At 33.2% G+C, this 20077-nt stretch overlaps 1 protein-coding gene across 1 annotated transcript; it reads left to right on the top strand.

Moving 5' to 3' along the window:
• The first annotated feature begins 6229 nt into the window (after positions 1-6229).
• On the top strand, positions 6230-8570 carry LOC129881705 (patellin-4-like). The gene is made up of 4 exons (XM_055955823.1): positions 6230-7227; positions 7335-7459; positions 7776-7917; positions 8120-8570. The coding sequence occupies exons 1-4, from the start codon at positions 6418-6420 to the stop codon at positions 8381-8383; spliced, it is 1341 nt and encodes a 446-aa protein (XP_055811798.1). The 5' UTR covers positions 6230-6417; the 3' UTR covers positions 8384-8570.
• Positions 8571-20077: the final 11507 nt, after the last annotated feature.

Raw genomic sequence — 20077 nt, 5'->3', positions numbered from 1 at the left:
GTGTGGTGCACAACACACCCATAAGCAAGACTATACTAGACACGGCTTCATAGACTCCCTAGGACACTTGAACTCTGTGCTCTGATACCATGTTTGTCATGCTCCGGGAGGGTACCCTAGACGTAATCGGCACCCGAAGGCCATTTCTGACCTCCGAGCGAACCACCTGGTCCAGTCACACATTCATTCAATCACATTCTCTTAGCGGAAACTCAATTAATGAAATGCCATTCACAATATGGGGGCCGAAGGCCAAACATTTATCAACCCAACAAACAAATATAATAAGACTCCTCAAAATAACCGTTCAACCTCCCCACACTCCAGTCTATGAAGCCTCTATCAAAGTCTAAAAGGTGCCAATGACAAGTCCATGGCTACCGATAATCAAAATAAAGGAAATGACAACAAAACTGTACAAGAAGGCTCAACATCCTTCGGGAAATAGAAGGACTCACCAACTAGCTGGAAGTGTGTGTGGATCTTCAACGGAGCACCGGTTGATGACCTCTAGTACCTATCTCTGCATCATGAAACGATGCAGGCCAAATGGCGTCAGTACATGGAATGTACGAGTATGTAAAATGGCCGAATACAACGAACATCAGGGAAAAATCAAATCAACTCGAAATCTCAACTTAGGAGAAATAACAACTCAATCAAGTGTCCTAAGTCTAAATAAGAATATGATTTAGACGAGACCAATCACATACAATTCAACTCAATCCGACTCAGAGTACTATCAAGACCTATTTGGGAGTTTCTCTTATCCGACAACCATCACTTATGAGCCAGTGACAGTACAACAAGCCGACGTTGTTGCCGTATCCGTTCATGCTTTTCCAGGGCATGAACGAGTCAACCAATCATGGATTCCATCGATTAGTCAAGTCCTATCATGTCAGGACAAATAAATGGGAAACATCCGACTTTAACAGTTCGATCCCATGGGAAACATCCGACTTTAACGTTCCATCTCTACCTACGTTGGCGGCGTAGTTTTCGGGGTTCGAGCACGAACTATACTCTCGCCCGCCTCGGTGCTCAATACTCCTCCCATGACTCTATGCTCATAAGACTCCATCCAATCATCTTAAACAAACCCTCACGGCTAGTTTCATTTAGGACTTTGCGAACTCATCAACTCTATTCTCATTTCAACTCAATCAATTCATAAGGGCAAGTCTCACTTAGGACCTTGTCCTCTCATCAATTCTATCCTCCAATCAACTCAAACAAGCCTAATTTAATAAGCATTTATAACATCTCCTCAAGACTTATCACAACTCTATTGATTTAGCTCAACAATGCAAGTAGAATTACATATTTAAGGAAATTGACTTAAGCAACATAATCACATGGCTAAAGAGATCAACAAAACATAATAACAAGTCATCTCCCTCAACTCATACTAAAATGAAGGTTTTAGGAACTTCTTAGCCCAACAACATCAACACATATAGCATCAAATAAATAGGGAACAAAACTCATTCAAACATAAACCACACCAAGAAACTCCATTTTTTTAGACATCTAACCTCAAAGCAAAAGTAGGGCACATGGGTAGACTCAACCCATGTTTTAGATAGCCTTACATACCTTAGTGAAGACTTGAAGAAAACTTTGTGGTTGGGTCTTCAATGGAGAACTCAAATCTTGAAACTCTTGGAAGCAATTCCTTGTTAGAAATGGAGAAGAAGAAGAAGGTGAAAAAGAAAGAGTTTTCTAGGGCTTTTCTAGAGAGAGAGTGGGGCTGCAAATTGTGATCCCAAAATGCCCAAGGATGATACATATATAATTTGGGTGAATTCCCAAATTGCCCCTTCTTAAAAGTTCTGAAAATAGGCTAAAAATGCACCTGGCGCGATAGTGGCGCATCGCGCCATTGCAGCGTCAGGCTGATTACGCCTAAAACCTGCACACCTCGTAGTGGCGCGCCGCGCCAGAGACCAAACTACTGAGGCATGTTTCTAGCGCGATAGTGGCGCGTCGCGCCCTTACAGCGCCAAGGCCATGATCCTGGGTTCTGGAAATTTAGGTTGAAAAACCCTGCACAACTTTTAGTGGTGCGCCGCGCCAGAGCTCAAACTACTGAGGTATGTTTCTGGCACGATAGTGGCGCATCGCGCCCTTACAGCGCCAAGGCCATTTCCCCAGCAGTTGCAACCCAGGCCCAAAAATGAAATTTCCTGCCATGCTGGTTCGTCTTAGGATCGTCATATCTTTCAACTCTGAACTCCAAAAATTACATTCTTGGTGGCGTTGGAAAGAAGACTCGACGACCTTTAATTTGATGGGTCGTGGGCCACCCAGATTGTTGTCTTTAAAAGATAGGGTCGTTAGAAGTCGATCTTTTATACGAACTCATCCTAAAACTTAGCCACGACGGATCTTTTGGACTTAGCTTGGTCCTAGGGGTCCTTCATGACCCACATCACTTCCAACACTCTTCAATTTCTCAGGGACTCATCTTAACTCAAGCACATACTTCGAAATAAATACGATTGACCCTACACGTGTACAAGAAAGGTCCGAATTTTAGGGAAGAATTTTGAGGGGTGTTACAATTGGCATGCTATAACAAGAGTTATGAGATATTTAATTGGAACAAAAACTTGTAGTTTGTTCTATAAAAAATATCTTGCTGTACTTGAAGGCTTTTCTGATGTAGATTGGAACACTCTAGCAGGTGATTCCTGCTCTACCGCTGGTTACATTTTTACATTGGGTGGTGGTGCTGTTTGTTGAAAATCAAAAAAATAAAATATAATTGCTAACTCTACCATGGAGGCTGAACTAGTTGCTTTAACTTCAGCTAGTGAAGAAGCGAATTGGTTAAGAGATTTATTATTTTAAATACCTTATTTTGAAAAACCAATTCCTCCAATTTTAATTCATTGTGATAGCACTGCAACAATTGGTAGAGTTCAAAATCGTTATTACAATGGTAAATCCAGACCTATAAGGAGGAAACACAGTAATGTAAGATCGTATTTTACAAGTGGTACCATTAATGTTGATTATGTCAAATCTTGTGAAAATCTTGCAGATCCTCTTACTAAGGCCTTAACAAGAGAAAAGGTCTGGAGTACATCGAGGGGGATGGAATTGAAGCCTATAAATTCATGAGTCATATATGAGGAAACCCAACCTGGAGACTAGAGATCCTATAACCAGGTTCAATGGGAAAAATGAATCATATGATGACTTGTTGTGAAAAAATGCACTATTTTTTATTCCCTCCCTATGATGTGAGTGCATTGTTTCCTGTAGTGAATTGTGGAGGTTGAGTTTTAAAAAAAAACTCTTAATGAAAATCTGTAGCCCGTATGGGTAGAGTGTTAAACTTACAGGAGCACTCTCGACAGATTACACCTATGTGAGTGTGGAAGTAGGCCGCTTCTTATGAGAATTGAGCTTATTCTCAAAAGCACTCATAAAACCGAGATAGCACAAGGCCGTAATGTGATGGCTTATAAAGCTCGTGACAACACCTTGATTACTATGTGTGAGCAGTAATATTTTATGTCCCTTAAGCAGTCATAGTTCAAGTCTGAGACCACTACGACTCTGGAGTAAAAGTTATTGTTTCACTAAGTGGAGGTTCAATGCAGAGTACACCTTCATTATGTATAGTAATCTTCCTTCAACTGATAAACTCTCTTATATAATATTAAAATGAGTGGGGGATTGTAAGTGTTTAAGCATTTTAATATCAATATTAAGTGATATTAATTTGCATAAGTGGCATATGTTATTATTCTCTCTTTAGTGCATAAAAATGTCTTTCATTATCATCTTTATTTAGTGCAAGACTAATTCATTCCATTATGTATTTTTAATCTAATTATCACTAATAAGTGGTGCACTGAATCATAATGGTGCACTAAATGATGATAATGATGACATTCTATTATTTTTTCATCTTTGTATGATTTTCTCTCCTATAAATAGAGAGGTCTTCTTTGTTTTGAAATGCAAGATAAGAGAAAAAAAATTGAGAGAGTTAAGTTTATCAAAAAAAGAGCGTTCTTATTAGTTGAAGGAAGGTGTTCTTTGTATAGAGCTTTAAACTCAACTCTTGTCCAGAGTTTGTTGAGTTGCATTTTTGTGATAAGGCTGTTGTATCCTGGAGGGGACAAGTCAAGAGGACTACTGCTGGACCAGTGAAACGATTTACTACAGTGGGCTTGAATCTCCTTAAAGAGAGCGAGATATCCGCGCCTCAGTCAAAAAGTGAAGTTAATTTCTTCATTTTATTTTTCAATTGTAATTTGTAATCTTGTAATTTTCAACAACACAATGTCATTTATGTTTCTCCAAATTCAATCAAAACTTGTTTCCAGACTTTTCAAGAAATAAATCCTTATTTGACTTGGTTTGGAGTCGGCTAACTTCTCCTTATTCCTAGCTAATCATGCGTTCAATCACGGCAATATTTTCATACCTTGAACTAGTTCAATTTCTTGTAGTACTGGATTAAGCCTTAATCCCAATTTTCAAGTTTTCTTTTCTGCGCGTGGAATAGCTTCTCACGTGTAAACCAAAACAATCTTTAAGTTTTTGTATGAAGGACCTGGTTCTTTCAACAATTCTTTCTCAGTGTTGCTAGCTTCACCAATTCCTTTTGGAGATCTTCTATTTTGCACATCTTAGTCCATCCTTATTGTACATTGATTATTATTTTGTACAATTGTTTATTAATCATCAGAACTTCATAAGATCTTCAATTATGATTTAGATCAAAACAGCTCAAAAATATGTAATTTGATATAAATATGTATGTTGGTATAATTGTTCCTTTCTAAAGGTTAGGTTGAGAGATTGATAAAATGCAAGTATTACATGTGTAAAATGATATGTACATACTTCTTCCATCTCAATTGTGTGGTACTTCCGCTTTTTAAGAATCAATTTAACTGATATTTAAAGGTAATTGAATTTGAACAACTCAATATTTTAAAATTCAAACTAAATATTCAAAATTATATGAAAAGTTGTATAAGTGTTGAAGCACTATGATCTACATTAAGATCATGTGGTGTTATGATTAGAGCTGTACAGGGCAAACCGATAAACCGCACCAAACCGATAAACTAAACCAAACCGGAAAAAAAATCCGACTAATGGTTTGGTTTGACTTGGTTTGGTGTTTGGAAAAAAAATTCGACCATTATAGGATTGGTTTGGTTTTAACTAAAAAAAGTCAAACCGAACCCAAACCGACCCGATTATAGATATACTACTTTAAAATTATGTTATACATAAAAATATTTATTAAAATGTAATTTATAAATATATTTTTAAAATTTTTCATAATTTTTATTTTCTTTCTTACATTTAGATTTGGACTTGAGAAGCCCATCTAAATAATATACAAAAGTCCATCTTATAAAGTAATATTATAAAGTTAAAACTTCGAACAGTGTTCTGCCTCCATCTTATATGTTGATATATTGTACTAGAACTCTTTTTAAGAAGAATGCTTTTTATTAGATACTATGAAAAATTCGAGAAACCCGAAAAAACCCGAGAAAAATTAATATCGAAAAACTCGATTTTTATTGGTTTGGTTTGGTTTGGTTTATAGACTTAATAACCCGACACAAATAATTTGGTTTGGTTTATAAAAAATCCGAACCAATCTGATCCATGTACACCCTAGTTATGATGATTGACAAACTACGTACAGAATACAATCTATATGAAAAACAGATCAAGAAGGAAGATTGAGAGATTCAAGAACCAGGTTCTCATATATCTCCAAAAAGACATAAAGAAGTTAGCAACACTGCCCAAGGAACTCATCAGAGAACCTCTTCTCTTGAGTAGAACAAAAACTATCAAATGAAGTTGTTTCACGTGTGCACCAAGGATCTTTGGAGAATTGCAATACTAAATTCAATTCGACAAGAAACTGAAAATCTATCACAAAAAAAAGTTATCATAGCGTGAAGATAGGAGAAATCAGATTCGTGAAAGAAGAAACCAAGTCACATAAATTAGGAGACAGTGTATTGTTTTTAACAAAAACCTTTTGGTATCGTTTAATTTCTGTTGTATACTTAATAATTCTAAATAATTTATTACTACTTTACGTGCTTGCACATATTTAGTGACTAGTCTTGATAAAGACATATAGAAAAGAAAATCCAAAATGTTTCTCTCCCAACCCACACACACAATAAAAAAGAAATATCTAAATAATGGTCAAACATGTAATATGTGGATGGTGCTCTTAGCCCCAATACTACTAACGGTTTAAATATGTAGATTTATATGACTCTTTTGAACAAAAAAACCCATAATCACATCCTCTGGTTTTCGATTTCATAAACCAGAGGGGGGAAACAAGAGACTTTTTGCTATGGCCTAATTGTTGGTATCAAAATCTGAATACTAAAACTTTCTTGAAGAATGAGGGAGGAAGCAGTGGTCCCTGTTGCTGAAGAAGACATCAATGATGATATGATGAGCAGCGACAATGATACAGAGTTGGACGATCATCCGGATCATGATGACAACAATCAACATATCTCTGATCAGCCTGCTGGACAATTAGCTTCTTCTCTTGACATTAAATCTTCAAGAAAAAACGCGTTGCTTAGATTAAGATGTAGGGTGGAAGATGCAATTCTTGGTGGATACATTTATGGTAAAAACAAAAATAAGTTGCTCTCTGTTAAGACCATAACAGAGGATTTGACTGGAATTTCATTATGGGGTGTTCCATTATTGCCAAGTCAAGATAACACGAGGAAGGATATTGTTTTATTGAATTTCTTGAGAGCCAAGGATTATGGTGTGTATGAAGCTTTCAAGATGATGATGAAGACGTTGAGATGGAGGAGGGAATTTAGAGTCTCTGAGATTCTTGATGAGAAACAATTTAATCCTGACCTGGAGGATTTGTGGTACAATGATAATGGTAAGGATAAAGAAGGAAGGATATTGTGTTATAATGTGTTTAGGAATATCAAGAATAAAGAATTGGAAGAGGAGATTTGGGGAAGGCATAATCATCATCATGAATGTCTTAAGTGGAGGGTACATATTATAGAGAAGGCAATTCAACAACTTGAATTTAAACAAGGAGGGGTTAATTCTGTTCTGATGATTACAGATTTGGGAAATTCACCAGGAAATGCTTGGAAAGAGGTTCGTTGGATTAATAGGAAGATGATGACTTTGGTTCATGATCATTATCCTGGAATCATATACAAGAATGTACGTGAAATTTCTCCAATTCTTCTTCTTTAATTGTTTGAATAATTGGATTAAATTTTCTTGAAATGTGATTTTGGATGGAAAATTCTATGGTAATATTATTTCAGATATTCATTAATGTTCCTGTTTGGTTTTCGACGGTTCATGCACTTAATCTGCGAATGATCACGCAAAGAAGCAAGAACACCTTCATATTTGTGAGGCCATCTAAAGTTACAGAGACCCTTCTCAAGTAATTACTCCCTCTGTTTCAATTTATTTTTGTCTTATATTCCTCTTTAGTCTGTCTAAAAAAGAATGTCTTGCCTTTTTAACAACTTTTAAGTTCTAACTTTCCTTATGACATGTTTAAAACCACAAGATTAAGGGCAGTTTGATAGATTTTACATACCTTTATGTTAAGACTACATAATTCCCAAGTTTTTTTTTCTTTCTTAAACTTTGTGTCAAATCAAAATCAGACAAACAAAGATAGTAGTAAAATTTTCTTTCAATTTGCGCAAAGATTCGTTCTGGATTGATTATTTTCTTGTATCATGTATAAATAGGTACATTAGCCCAGAGAATTTATTGGCTGAATATGGTGGACTCAAAAAAGACAAGGATGTTGAGTTTTCAACTGATGACAAAGTTCTAGAGATAAGCGTCAAACCATGTTCAATTTGCCTCATTAAAATGCCTGTCAAAGAGGTACTATTTGCTGCAATGTCTAACTTCTCATAATGTGGTTCCATTTCCTTCTAAGTCCATGTCAAGTAGAGGCAGATGGATCCAACTTAACTTAATATTTGAACAAGGAATACACATACATCACTTGAATTTTGGAAGTACAACTTAATATTTGTCTTTAGATATTTTTATTCACGCATTACTAATAGATGTATTCTTATAGGTTGAGGTGACAATAACTTGGGATTTGATAGTGGTGGGGAATGAAGTGAGTTACAAAGAAGAATTCATACCAGATGATGATTGCTCATACAGAGTGATGCTTCAAGAAGATAAGAAAATGGTGAAGAGTGTAAGGAATTCCTTTCATATTAGAGAAGAAGGGAGGATTGTCATCACTATTGATAATCCTACTTACAAGAAGAAAACAGCCTTCTACAGATACAAGACTAAGCCTAGTGTACCCATGTATATGTACCTAAAGTAATTTACTCTTTTCTTCTCATTTTTCCTTGTTTTAACTTTGTATACTACTCCCCATTTTCTGGATTTCAATCAATTTGTAAAGAGAGCGAAAAAAGAGAAAAACTAAGCAAAGAAAAAGGTTGTGTACATACATACAGTAAAATCTCGATAGAGTAATAATCTCTCTAAATAAATATTTTTCTCCGGTTCCGACTTGGGCCAGTTATATTAATGTAATATTCTCGCTAAATGCATTAGATAGTAACTAAAAATAAAGTATTAAAGGCCCAGAAAAAATATAAAGTAATAATTACTAGAATACATCAAGAACTTATATATATTTAATCAGTCAATAATACTAGACCAATAACTATTTCTAGCTTTTTTCTTTTATAGTTAACATAAAATCTCTTCATATTCTATATACATGAATACAGTTAAAAACATTAAACTTCATTAAATTCGTTTAGCTTTTCTAGATTTAAATAATAAATATGCAAAGACTACACTTTTTAATTTTCTAAATTTAAACTTTTGAAATTTTTAATTCAAATATTTTTTTCTCTTTCTTAAGACACATACTGCAAAATACTCTCTAAAAATAATAAATATTTATTTATCGATAAATAAATATTTTATGCATTTATCGATAAACTAATAATCTCGATAAATAAATATATTTTTTCAATCCCAAACATATACATTTAAAGAGGTTTTACTATATATCTAATCTTAAATAGTACTCCCAGTGTTTCAATTGTTTATTTTACTTCCCTACATTGATTACAGTTTTTACTTTTAACTTTTCACGTGATATGTTTAAGACACAAAATTAAAGAATATTTTGATACATTCAACATATATTTAATTTAAGATCACAAAATTATTTTTTTTTTCTTTCTTAAATTTTATGTCAGTCAAAATCAGATAAATAAAATTGAAACGATAAGAATAGTACATATTTTTTCTCCAAAGTCTTGTAGGGTGGTGGTGGGGAGGAGGGTTATGTTAAAACACATTTTGCTTATGTGGATATTTCAGTTGTTTTTCACATATGAAAATTGTAGTTTTCTACATGAACGGTGGTAATGCGAGCTTACAAGTGTGAAGTGCAAACTTTTAAGACAATGAGCGTAGTAGATCAAGATCTGAATAAACTTTTGATTACCTGTGTATATCCAATATTGTTGAACATTATACAGTCAAGCCGATTGTCCAAATTTTTTTTGATTACCACAAAATATTATTATAAAAAACATATAATATAACATAACATAAACAATCAATTTCAAAGAAAACTTTATTGTTACAAAATGTTATTATGGACGACTACAGACATGTGTCATGATCCGCCACTTCATCCTACCACTTAGGCATAAAATTAGTCATATACGAAGCATAAGTATGCTAGATTGAGTGGGAGGATTCTAAAGTTATAGAGAGGTTTTGAGAAGACTCTAGAATATCCAAGAAGAGTTCTTGAAAGCCCGTAGAATACTCCAGACTTGTAGAGAATTCTAGAAAGAGAGCTTTTTTTTATAAATATATAAGGACTTATATATTAATTATTATTTGCACATTAGCCCTTTAGCGAGTAATATAAATAGGAAAGACATTTATTTGTAAACCCTCAAGAAAAAAATCAAACAAATCTTTCAAATCTTGAGTAATACAAAAAGCATTCTTAAGCAATCATCTTTTTTTAATCATGATACGTGTCATGATCCGCTTCTTCATCCTACCGCTTAGGCTTAAAATTAGTCATATACGAAGCATAAGTATGCTAGATTGAGTGGGAAGATTTTAGAGTTATGGAGAGGTTTTGGGAAGACTCTAGAATATCCAAGAAGAGTTCTTGGAAGGCCTTAGAATACTCTAGGCTTGTAGAGAATTCTAGAAAGAGAGACATATTTATAAATATGTAAGGACTTATATAGTAATTATTATTTGCATATTAGCCCTTTAGTGAGTAATATAAAGATGAGGGGCATTCATTTGTAAAACATCAAGGAAAAAAACAAATCTTCCAATTCTTTGAGTAATACAAAAAGCATTCTTAAGCAATCATCTTATATCTTTTTTTAATCTAGCGTTCTCTTGGCGATCTAGAATCAAAAGAGCTTATTTGAGCTTGCAAGATCATGGAAGATTCATGAGAGAGTTGTCAAGTGCTTCACAGATTGCTTAGTAGAAGTCTAAGTTCGTAACAAAGTGGTATTAGAGCAAATGCTGATATTAGGAGAATAGCAACTGAGGGAGACATCAATGTTACTAACGCCGCTAACATCAGATAAGAAGGTGGTAATAAGTACCGAAGGGGAAAGAGGAATCTTAAGAAGAATGAGGAATTGTCATTTGAGCCAACACCAAGTGAAGCCTTAACATCCTATTCACTTTCGGCCATTGAAGTGAGTGATGATGAACGAGGGGAGCTGCCAGTATGCGTCATGCCCGGAATAGAGTGGATTGTGAGAGTTGATGTAGCAAGGCAGGCCGTGGAGATCTTAGGCAAATGTTTGAGCAAGGTCGATGGCAAGTTCAACACTAGTGAGGACTTCATCCTGGAGGAAAACGAAAAAATTTGGAAGGAGTTGGAGGGGGCATAAGGTTGCGGAGTATGAGATGAAGGAGACCATCACTTCCTTGGATTGGTGAATCATGGATGCATTAAGCACGATTGGAACCCTAAAGGCCGAGATAAAAGCACTCAAGGGAGATATTGAAGCGGGAGGATTTGCGACTTCCAACGGAGACAAAGAGTCCAAGATTGAGGCCCCCAAGCCACCGGTGTTCAAAGACGCCGGTGACGTGCAAGAAGTGGAGACCTTACTTTGGCACTTGGATAATTACTTCAAGTGTAACAAAGTGAAGAGCGACTAGAATAGAATCAAAACTGTCGTTTTGTACCTCTCGAAGATGGCTATGCTGTGGTGGAAGCGAAAGGAGTCAGAAATAGGAAATAGGCTTTGCACCATGAACAAATGGGAGCATAACAACATAATCTATCTAAGAACGAATATTAACCTAGCTTTTTATAGTGTTTTGGATAGTCATTATGACCCAAAAGCGACCCTAAAGAATTTGAAAAAACAACCATTTCTGGTCATTGGGCAAGTGACACCCTCTTGACTGATCGTCACTTGAGTGACACCTCTTCAATTCTATCATCACACCATGGAAGTGTGCTATTTTTAGGGATGGAAAAATTAAATCCAACCTGCCCGATTCGCCAATTCGTTTAAGTTTGGGCAGGTTATTGACCCGTCTATTTATTAGGTTAATTCATTTTAACTCATTAAAAATTGAGTTGATATATAATTCAAATTGACTCAAGAGAAATTTTATCAAATTATTTTATTTATTTTTTGATATGTTATAAATAGCCATAATAAAAAGAAAAAATAATTTTATTAAGTACTAAAATATTGTAAATGAACAAATAAAATAAGTAAAATTTAGTAAGAGTTGGGTCTTTATCCGTTCTATAATCCATTATCCAACCCTATCCAAATTTGGGTTGGGTTGGATTGAGTGTTAACCCGTTTGTTGCTTGGTCCATTATGACCCGCCCAAATTTGACCCAATCTGCCCAATTGCCACCCCTAGCTGCCTCCATGGCTACCAAGTGATGCCTATGTTGACGGGGCATCACCCCCTTGACGCTCAGTCACTCCCTGTCCAAGTTGAATATCTTCACTCGACAGTGAGCAAATTGTCGTGGAACCCTATGAATGGCCTCAAGATGTGCTCAAACACGTCCATCTTCATGAACATACTGTGAAGAACTTGATACTCTCGTACTTGGCTTCTTGTAAATGCATCAAACATGCACAACGAGCATTCACAATATGGATATACAATAAATATTCCACATACATTCAAATCATAAATATCTGTAAATCAGAACTTATTTAATATTAAAAAATAATAATAACTTGTGAATGTTAGAATAATGAAAAAGAAGAAGAAAATTATATTATTATATTATATCTATATGTATCTATACTATCTTAAAAGTGGGAACTCCAAAACTAGAAAGTTAAATTACTAAAATGCCCTTTTATTTATTAATCTAAACATCCCCTTTTTAAAAATCATTTTAAAAAAATATTAGGCGCGAAGAGAAGTCAACGCTTCAAAAAGTCACTACTTCAAATCACACGTTTGTTCTTAAAATAAAAAACTATGCCCATTCATCTGTGGTATCACCGACGCACGGAAAGTCCACAAGAAAACAAACGGCACATATTGAAGTGCCGCATCGATTCCCTGCCGCCGATGTTTCGCTGACCAAATGCCATCGTGTTTGTCGAAAAGCAGTACCTAATGGAATGTACTACACTTACATAATTCTATAAAGGAAGTGACTACAGTTCTACACTTGTTACAGAACTGAATCAAAGTATTTTATAAAGGAAGAGTAGCCGCTAATTTCATTCTATTTTATTTTTGGTAATGTTAAGTATTGTTTTAAGATTGATATTCTTATTAGTTTGAAGTTATATTGTTAATTTGTTTTCTCTATCATGCTTATAAATATATCATGCTAATTTAGACATCTTAACAAATATTTTTCACTCATGAGTCATTACTAAAATAAATACAATATTATAAATTGATAAATTGAAAAAAAAATAATCATTGGTAACCCCGTGTAGTGAAAAAAGTAATAATATTAGCTAAAATCATACATATGTATGTTATAATATATTTGATATTCAAATTAATGTTAAGCTCTCAATGTTTTTGTGTTTCGGGCAGATCTTTTGTTGATTAACACGATGGGATTCATCACCTTGGCCTTAGTGTAGACTGCAATCATCAAGCGTTAATGATTTGTTTGCGGAAATTTAAAGGCCAGAGGAATACCCGTTGTGTACACTCGGGCAATCAAAAACATGTATGATAGAGTTGAGATCATTTGAGTATAGATAGTAGTAGGGGACTCGCAACACTTTTGTAGAGGACACAAATTAGGGTAGAATGTTAGTAGATAGTAAAATGTTATCTTGTTTATATCCTTCCATACTGATAGTCATGATATTTGATCTCCAGTAGTTTTTAGTCCTTCGATTTTTGTTTACAATCGATTGTCTTTTGTATTTCAATTATCACACTATTTTGTTATAGTTTTTGCTTGCAGTTTTAGAATACTTAATCATGATTTCTATAGGTAGGATAAGGTTTAACAAAAAAAAAACTATCTCCCAATATAGGATAAGACCATTTATGAGATTACACTAAATACGCTCTTGTTGATTCAAAGAAATTTGACAAGAAATTTAAGTGCTTAATGTTGACAGATTTACGGAGAATCCTTAATCTCCTTGCTTGTTAAATTGTGAAATGATAAAGGAATAATGCTAAAAATAAAACAGGGAAGCCAATGCTGCTTGTTGTAAATGAAAAAGAAATAATGCTCATTATGTAAATGTAATGCAAAGGGATGGATTGTCCTTATGCTCATTTTGTAAATGTTTCTTTTACTTTGTGCAAATATGATTCTTCAATTTCTTTAGCTTGTCTGAGTAATTATTTTCGTTGTTTCATTCATTTATCTCACTCAAAGTGCAATATACTCTTGATTCCTTGATCACTCTATTAAAATTTATTGTCACTGTGAACTTTAATTTAATCAATATTTTTTCCCATTATATTAGCATGAGAGAATTACAATTTATAATACTATGTCATTTTATATCTAAATTTTAAGATTTAAAATAAAAGTATCCACAAAATTGAAGGGTCATATGGTGCTTTAAAATTGACTTAATGCATCACTTAATCTTGCCGCTAAATTTTATTTAGATACTCAAGAAACATTATGTTTCAATTAAACATCTGAATACATGATAAAAGGTTCCTATATATTAGATACTTTTGATGCAAATTTTAGTATTTTTTTGTTTGTGTTCTCTAACATCTATTAGATAGTTAAATTAACTACAAAACATATGTCACCTCTTTAATTATGCACATCAATCTCTCTTGGAATAAGCATGAGAATTTACGACTTATTGAGACCAATGCGTATAATTTAATAAAATTACATATTTAAGTGGTCAACGTATTTAAGCAATATGAGCATTTTGGGAATACACAAATCTTCTTTCAAAGAGTACGGAACCTATTTGAGCCACAAAGAGATAAAAGTGACACAAATAAGCCACATTTTCAAAATGTAACTAAAATAGGCTTAGTGTAGAATTTTATTTCGTTTGTAAAAAAAAATTTAACAGTAGCCGTTAACTGTGCTTGTCTAAATTTTAGTGTAAAACAAAACTTTTTCTTACACTTTATAATCTTTTTTTCTTTTGAACAAGCCTTCTAAATCCAATTTTTTTTGTCCTTTTATTAATTTTTTCTTATACTTTATAAAATGTAACTATTTCTGACACTTATAAAGTGTAACTATTTCTTACACTTTATAAATGAAATTTCATTTTACCAAAAATCTTTCACTTTCCTTTTTCACACTCTTTTCAACCCTACAAATGGTTCCCAATCCGAAAGGATCGACCCCACATCAAAAAATTGAAGGTTCTTTTTGAAGATTCTCAAAAAAACAGAGGTCCGTAGCACAACCCAAAAAAATAAACCTGTGTGACATCGCGGTCCCCAGTAAATGCCGGGATATGGATTGACTTGTCTACTGATGGGTCATAATAGGTGCCATCATTACTCAAGGATTTAGATTGCGACAATTAACAACTTGTTGTGGTAGATTGTAGTAATTTGTAGAGCGGTAGGCATAACATGTGAAAGTTATAAATGCGCATCACGATATAACTGCTTAAGAAATAATTATATATTTTAACACAATTATATATTTATACTCGTATTAATATAAGTCATGCTTTCTATTTAATGGCTTCAGCGGAAGCCCCTAGATAGACAAATAGACTTACATTAACTAGCTGTCTGTTCCTTTTTGTTTAGATTCATACTACGGGGCCTTCATCCACTACCCTAGCTCCACGACGACCAAAATTTTCTGAAGGATTGTGACTTTTGTGATAAGTCACAATAAGTACTTGTTCATACTATCATTTGTAGGTTATAAATAGAGGGATTTCCTCACATATTTAAATTATGAATTTTCTAGGTTTTCAATTCTTCTTCTTCTGAAAATACTCAATTTAGTATATCTTCTACATGTTATATTTTATTCATGTACTTATTTATATAATACTTTTTGGGTTGTGCTACAGACTTCAGATTTTTCAAGAATCTTCAGAAAGAACCTTTGATTTTTGATGCGGGATCAATCCTTTTGGATTGGAGACCATTTGTAGGGTTGAAGAGAGTGTGAAAAAGGAAAGTGAAAGATTTTTGGTAAAGTGAAATTTCATTTATAAAGTATAAGAAATAGTTACACTTTATAAAGTGTAAGAAAAAGTTTCGTTTTACACTAAAATTTAGATGTCCACATTTAATGGTTGCTGTTATTTTTTTTTATATAAAATGGAATAAGATTGTACACTAAGCCTATTTTAGTTACATTTTGAAAATGTGGCTTATTTGTGTCACTTTTATCTCTTTGTGGCTTAAATAGGTTCCGAACCCTCTTTCAAAATATGAGTTGAACGTGTTTAGTGAAAGCAGTTCATTATGTGCATAAGTGTTCAATATAGACATGACATAGTTTAAGTATTTAAATAAAATTCACTGACAAATTTAAGGGGTTATCGAAATTTATTGCCTTTTTGATTAATTCAATCCACAATCTGTATAAAGGTGCACTGAGGCATACATGATACAACTCATGGGTTCCATATTTATTCTTGCGAGTTTTTAGTTAATAGTTAAAATTTAGAGATGATCCACTGGAATTAAAATCTTTAATTGGATTGCTACCATGTTTGGGGGGGAGGGGAAATGTTTATTTGAGTTCAAAGTTTATGAGGCATACTTTTTTCTATTTCTTTGATCCGTATTACTGTTCATATTCGTAAGTTTAGATAATATATTCATAAGTTTAGATAATATCCAATTATTTTAGCCTCAATAAAATATGTCATCATACTCATATTCGTAAATTTAGATACTATATTCAGAAGTTTAGATAATATGCAATCATTTTAGCCTCAATAAAATATGCCATCATACGACGATGCAATCGTTCACAAAAAAACTTATATTTTATTCAATGATAAATAGTTAGTTACCCCAAATTATATTTTAGTAACATTGATATTACATTACAAAAAATACACTACATAACATGGCATACACGTACAAACGCACATGCCGAAAAACTAGTTATTATAAAAATGCGAATATAAATGTTGGTTGACCAAAATATCCATTAAAAGTTAATTTACTAATTTGTCCGTTTAAGTTAAAATTTCCTCTATCTAAGAAATTACTTATAGGTATAAAAGTAATTTTGTACTAGGACTAAACAAAATATTTTTCTATTAGGACTAAGTTTATTGTAGGATACATATTATCTTATTAATACTAGGAGTTTAACATTAATTTTTTTTCAAGTAAACTATGAATAAAAAATTTCTACACGTTTTATAATATTGGTTGATCAAAATATCCATTAAATATTGAATGATTTTTACATCCTTAATGAGTAAATATTTAATAGTTATAAGTTTAATTAATTTCAAAGTCCTACATATTTGCATAGTAATTAAATAACAATTATTTTTAAAAAATAGTAAATGATAATTTTATTTTAGAGTCTTTCAATATAGGGAAAAATGTTCAATCAACAATTAAATGAGATACAACCTTCCGTCATTAATCTTTTTTCCTAAATTCAAGATGATTCGAGACCTAACTCCTGGATCTAGGGTCGGATCGGGGTCAGATCTCAATTTGAGCGTCGGATCCCGAGTTAGATATAGAGGTAAGAGTTTGGATGGGGTGTCAAGGTTCGATCCCGAGATAGGTGTCAGGGTGGATTTTCATGTTGGGTGTCAGAGTTGAGTTTCAGATTGAGAGTCAATGTCGGATCTCAGGTTAAGTATTGATGTGGGTCTTTATCGATTGTCGGGGTCGAATGTCAGGATTGAATCTCGATTCAAAAGTCAGATCTCGTGCTCGGGTCCTGATTCAAAAGTCGAATCCCGAATTAAAAGTTGGGGTCGGGTCCTAGGTCTAAAGTTGGGATCGAATCCTAGATCAGAAGTTGGGGTCAGGTGTTAGAGTCAGATCTCTATTCGCAAGTCAGGTTCAAGATCTTATGTCTGTGTTGGATATTCGGGTTGAAAGTCAGGCCGGGTCAGGAATAGGAAGTCGAGGTTGGATCTCATGCCGGATGTCAGGGTCGAGTGGGGTCAAATTCTGGTTCAAAAATTGGGTGAAAGGTCGAATCTCAGGTTGAAAATGGGATCCCGATCTTGAATTTGGATTAGGTCCTAAGTCGGAAGTTGGTATCAGAAGTTAGGTCCTAGATCAGTGTCGGGTGTCAGGTGTTAAGGTTGAATGTCGTGGCTGAGTTTTGAGTCGGATCGAAGGTCGAATGCAGGATCGAATCTCTAGTTAGAAGTCGGATCTCGGATCGAGTCTTGGGACAAGTGTTAGATTGGGTCTTGGGTCAGGACTCAGAGTCGAGTCTTGGTTCGAAAGTTTAGTCCTGATTCAGGTGTCGGATGCGGGATAGGACTTAGAATTAGTCATCGGAGTTTTTTTTGTATGATAATTGATAGGAAGTAACGTGCAAGCCACGTTCATAGACACTAGTTATATTAAAAGTAGGAAGGTGCTAAGTTTAAAGTTGGATTATGAAAATGGCTTTCAACTTTCTTAATTATAAAAGTTGAACGACCTTTTATCTCTTCAAGAAAATACTTTACCTATAAGTTGTAGTAACGTTTTTGTACAAAAACTATAACCTACATATCTCTCTTCAATTACTATCACCATTATACTCTTTTCAGCATCATAATTTCCACAATAAATTCAATTCTAAATATGAAAGCAAATGAAAAGACAATTATTCATTAATAATAATCTTCTAAAAGAATACATATCTTATATTTCTAACTATCCATATTTTTTTGATTCCTCAGATACATATTTCTCTTACACGTTTTCTTCTAATGGTAATACTGTGCATTTGAATTTGGTTTAGAGAGCATAAAGCTCTAATTATATGTTCTTTCTAGCATTTCTTTTCATTTAGTTCCTTGATTTTTTGCTTATCCTATAAATTATATTCTTTAATTGATGTTTAAGTGTTTGATCTCTCACATGAAAACATATTGCTAAAATTTTGTTTTATCAAGTACTTATGAGGTAATTTTTTAATTTCAGATGTAAAGAAGACGTGATGCTTTTGCAGACAGTTGAATAGAACTTTAGTAGAAACTGCGCCAATACAAATGAGGTATGCGGCATGTCTTTCTAACAATTTTTGCAATTTTTTTACATGAATAATTTTTAATAAATTTGATTGTGTACTAATCAGTAATGCCCTAAAGCTTCCTCACCTTTTAAATCAAAATAATCTCTTTTTATAATTGTCTCATCATGTGTGATCTTTTCTATTGAACTTACTGTATATATGCACCGAAAAATTTTAATAAGTTAAATGCATGTGTACTATTCTACAAAGTAGAACCTCTTTGATAGCTTTAGTTTGACATGAGTTATTGAAATTATGTTTTGCTTTAGTCTCCTAGCTTTCGAGATAAAAAGGATAACTAACGCTTCATCTAGCAAAGGAAACTGAAAAAATCTCTAGAAAAGACATATTCTAACAAATGAGCTAATTTAATTTAATATAAAGGAGTAGTTGGAAGTCAAATATGAACAACATTAAAATTTATTTTTTGGTCTAGATATGAAAGAGGAAAACATAATTGAAATTGAATGTGAATATAACACATTCTGTAAAAGAGATTATTAGTTAGTGGTTAAAAAATTTCACTTCACCAATAGTCCTATACTAAGAAGGCAAATAGTCTTCCTAACAATAATTCATTATTTTTAAATCCAAAAGAATGATCACATTTAAGAAGTTATATGATAAGTTGATTTATAGATTTTAGAAAAATTAATCATACGAGTCCAACATTAAAATTGAAGCTAACCTTTACTTCAAGATCAATTTACTATCCCAACCACAAAATAAAAAGAGGTAGAAACATACACACTTTAAAGTGAGAGTATAAAATAATGAATAAAGATAATTGAATCAATATGAATTTGCTTAAAAATTAAAGAATTTAAAGATTATGGAGAAGACGAAAAGAATGATCATCAAAGAGTGTATTAGTCATCTTTTTACAAGTCGATAATCAATTGATCTTGAAAAATAAATAAATAAATTAGTTAATATTGCTCCAACGTACTTTTCTAAAGCTAATATTTTTTTACGAGTAATATAATGTTAATAAAAAAAATTGATAACATTTGTCCAGTCTTCTAAATTAAAACTTTCACATTTGCCTTGGAGATATCATTTCTTCTAAAAATGGAGATTCATCCAACTACAATGACAAAGATTCATATAGAAAAGACATGTACAAAAGTCCTAAAAAACAAAATTGATTCTATTTTATAACTCCTAAATATTTCTAATAAAAAATTTATGCAGTGGAAAAATGTTATTTTTAGATAGCAAAATATAATATCAAACAGGGCTACACGTGCCTATAGACTAGTCAACGAAAATACAAGTCAATGTAGTCCTTGAGATCTAGCATGCTTAATAAACACATTTTTGTGAGTTGGCTTATTCAATAGGTCTGCAACT

Source organism: Solanum dulcamara, chromosome 3, assembly GCF_947179165.1.
Source record: "Solanum dulcamara chromosome 3, daSolDulc1.2, whole genome shotgun sequence".
Lineage (NCBI taxonomy): Eukaryota > Viridiplantae > Streptophyta > Magnoliopsida > Solanales > Solanaceae > Solanum > Solanum dulcamara.
The sequence above is the reverse complement of the archived record's forward strand: the minus strand, read 5'-3'. Positions and strand labels throughout refer to the sequence as shown.

Coding starts and splice junctions, on each gene's coding strand:
- LOC129881705 (XM_055955823.1), top strand. CDS start 6,418: ATGAGGGAGGAAGCAGTGGTCCCTGTTGCTGAAGAAGACATCAATGAT. Junction 7,228..7,334: donor CTGGAATCATATACAAGAAT/GTACGTGAAATT, acceptor ATATTATTTCAG/ATATTCATTAATGTTCCTGT. Junction 7,460..7,775: donor GTTACAGAGACCCTTCTCAA/GTAATTACTCCC, acceptor ATGTATAAATAG/GTACATTAGCCCAGAGAATT.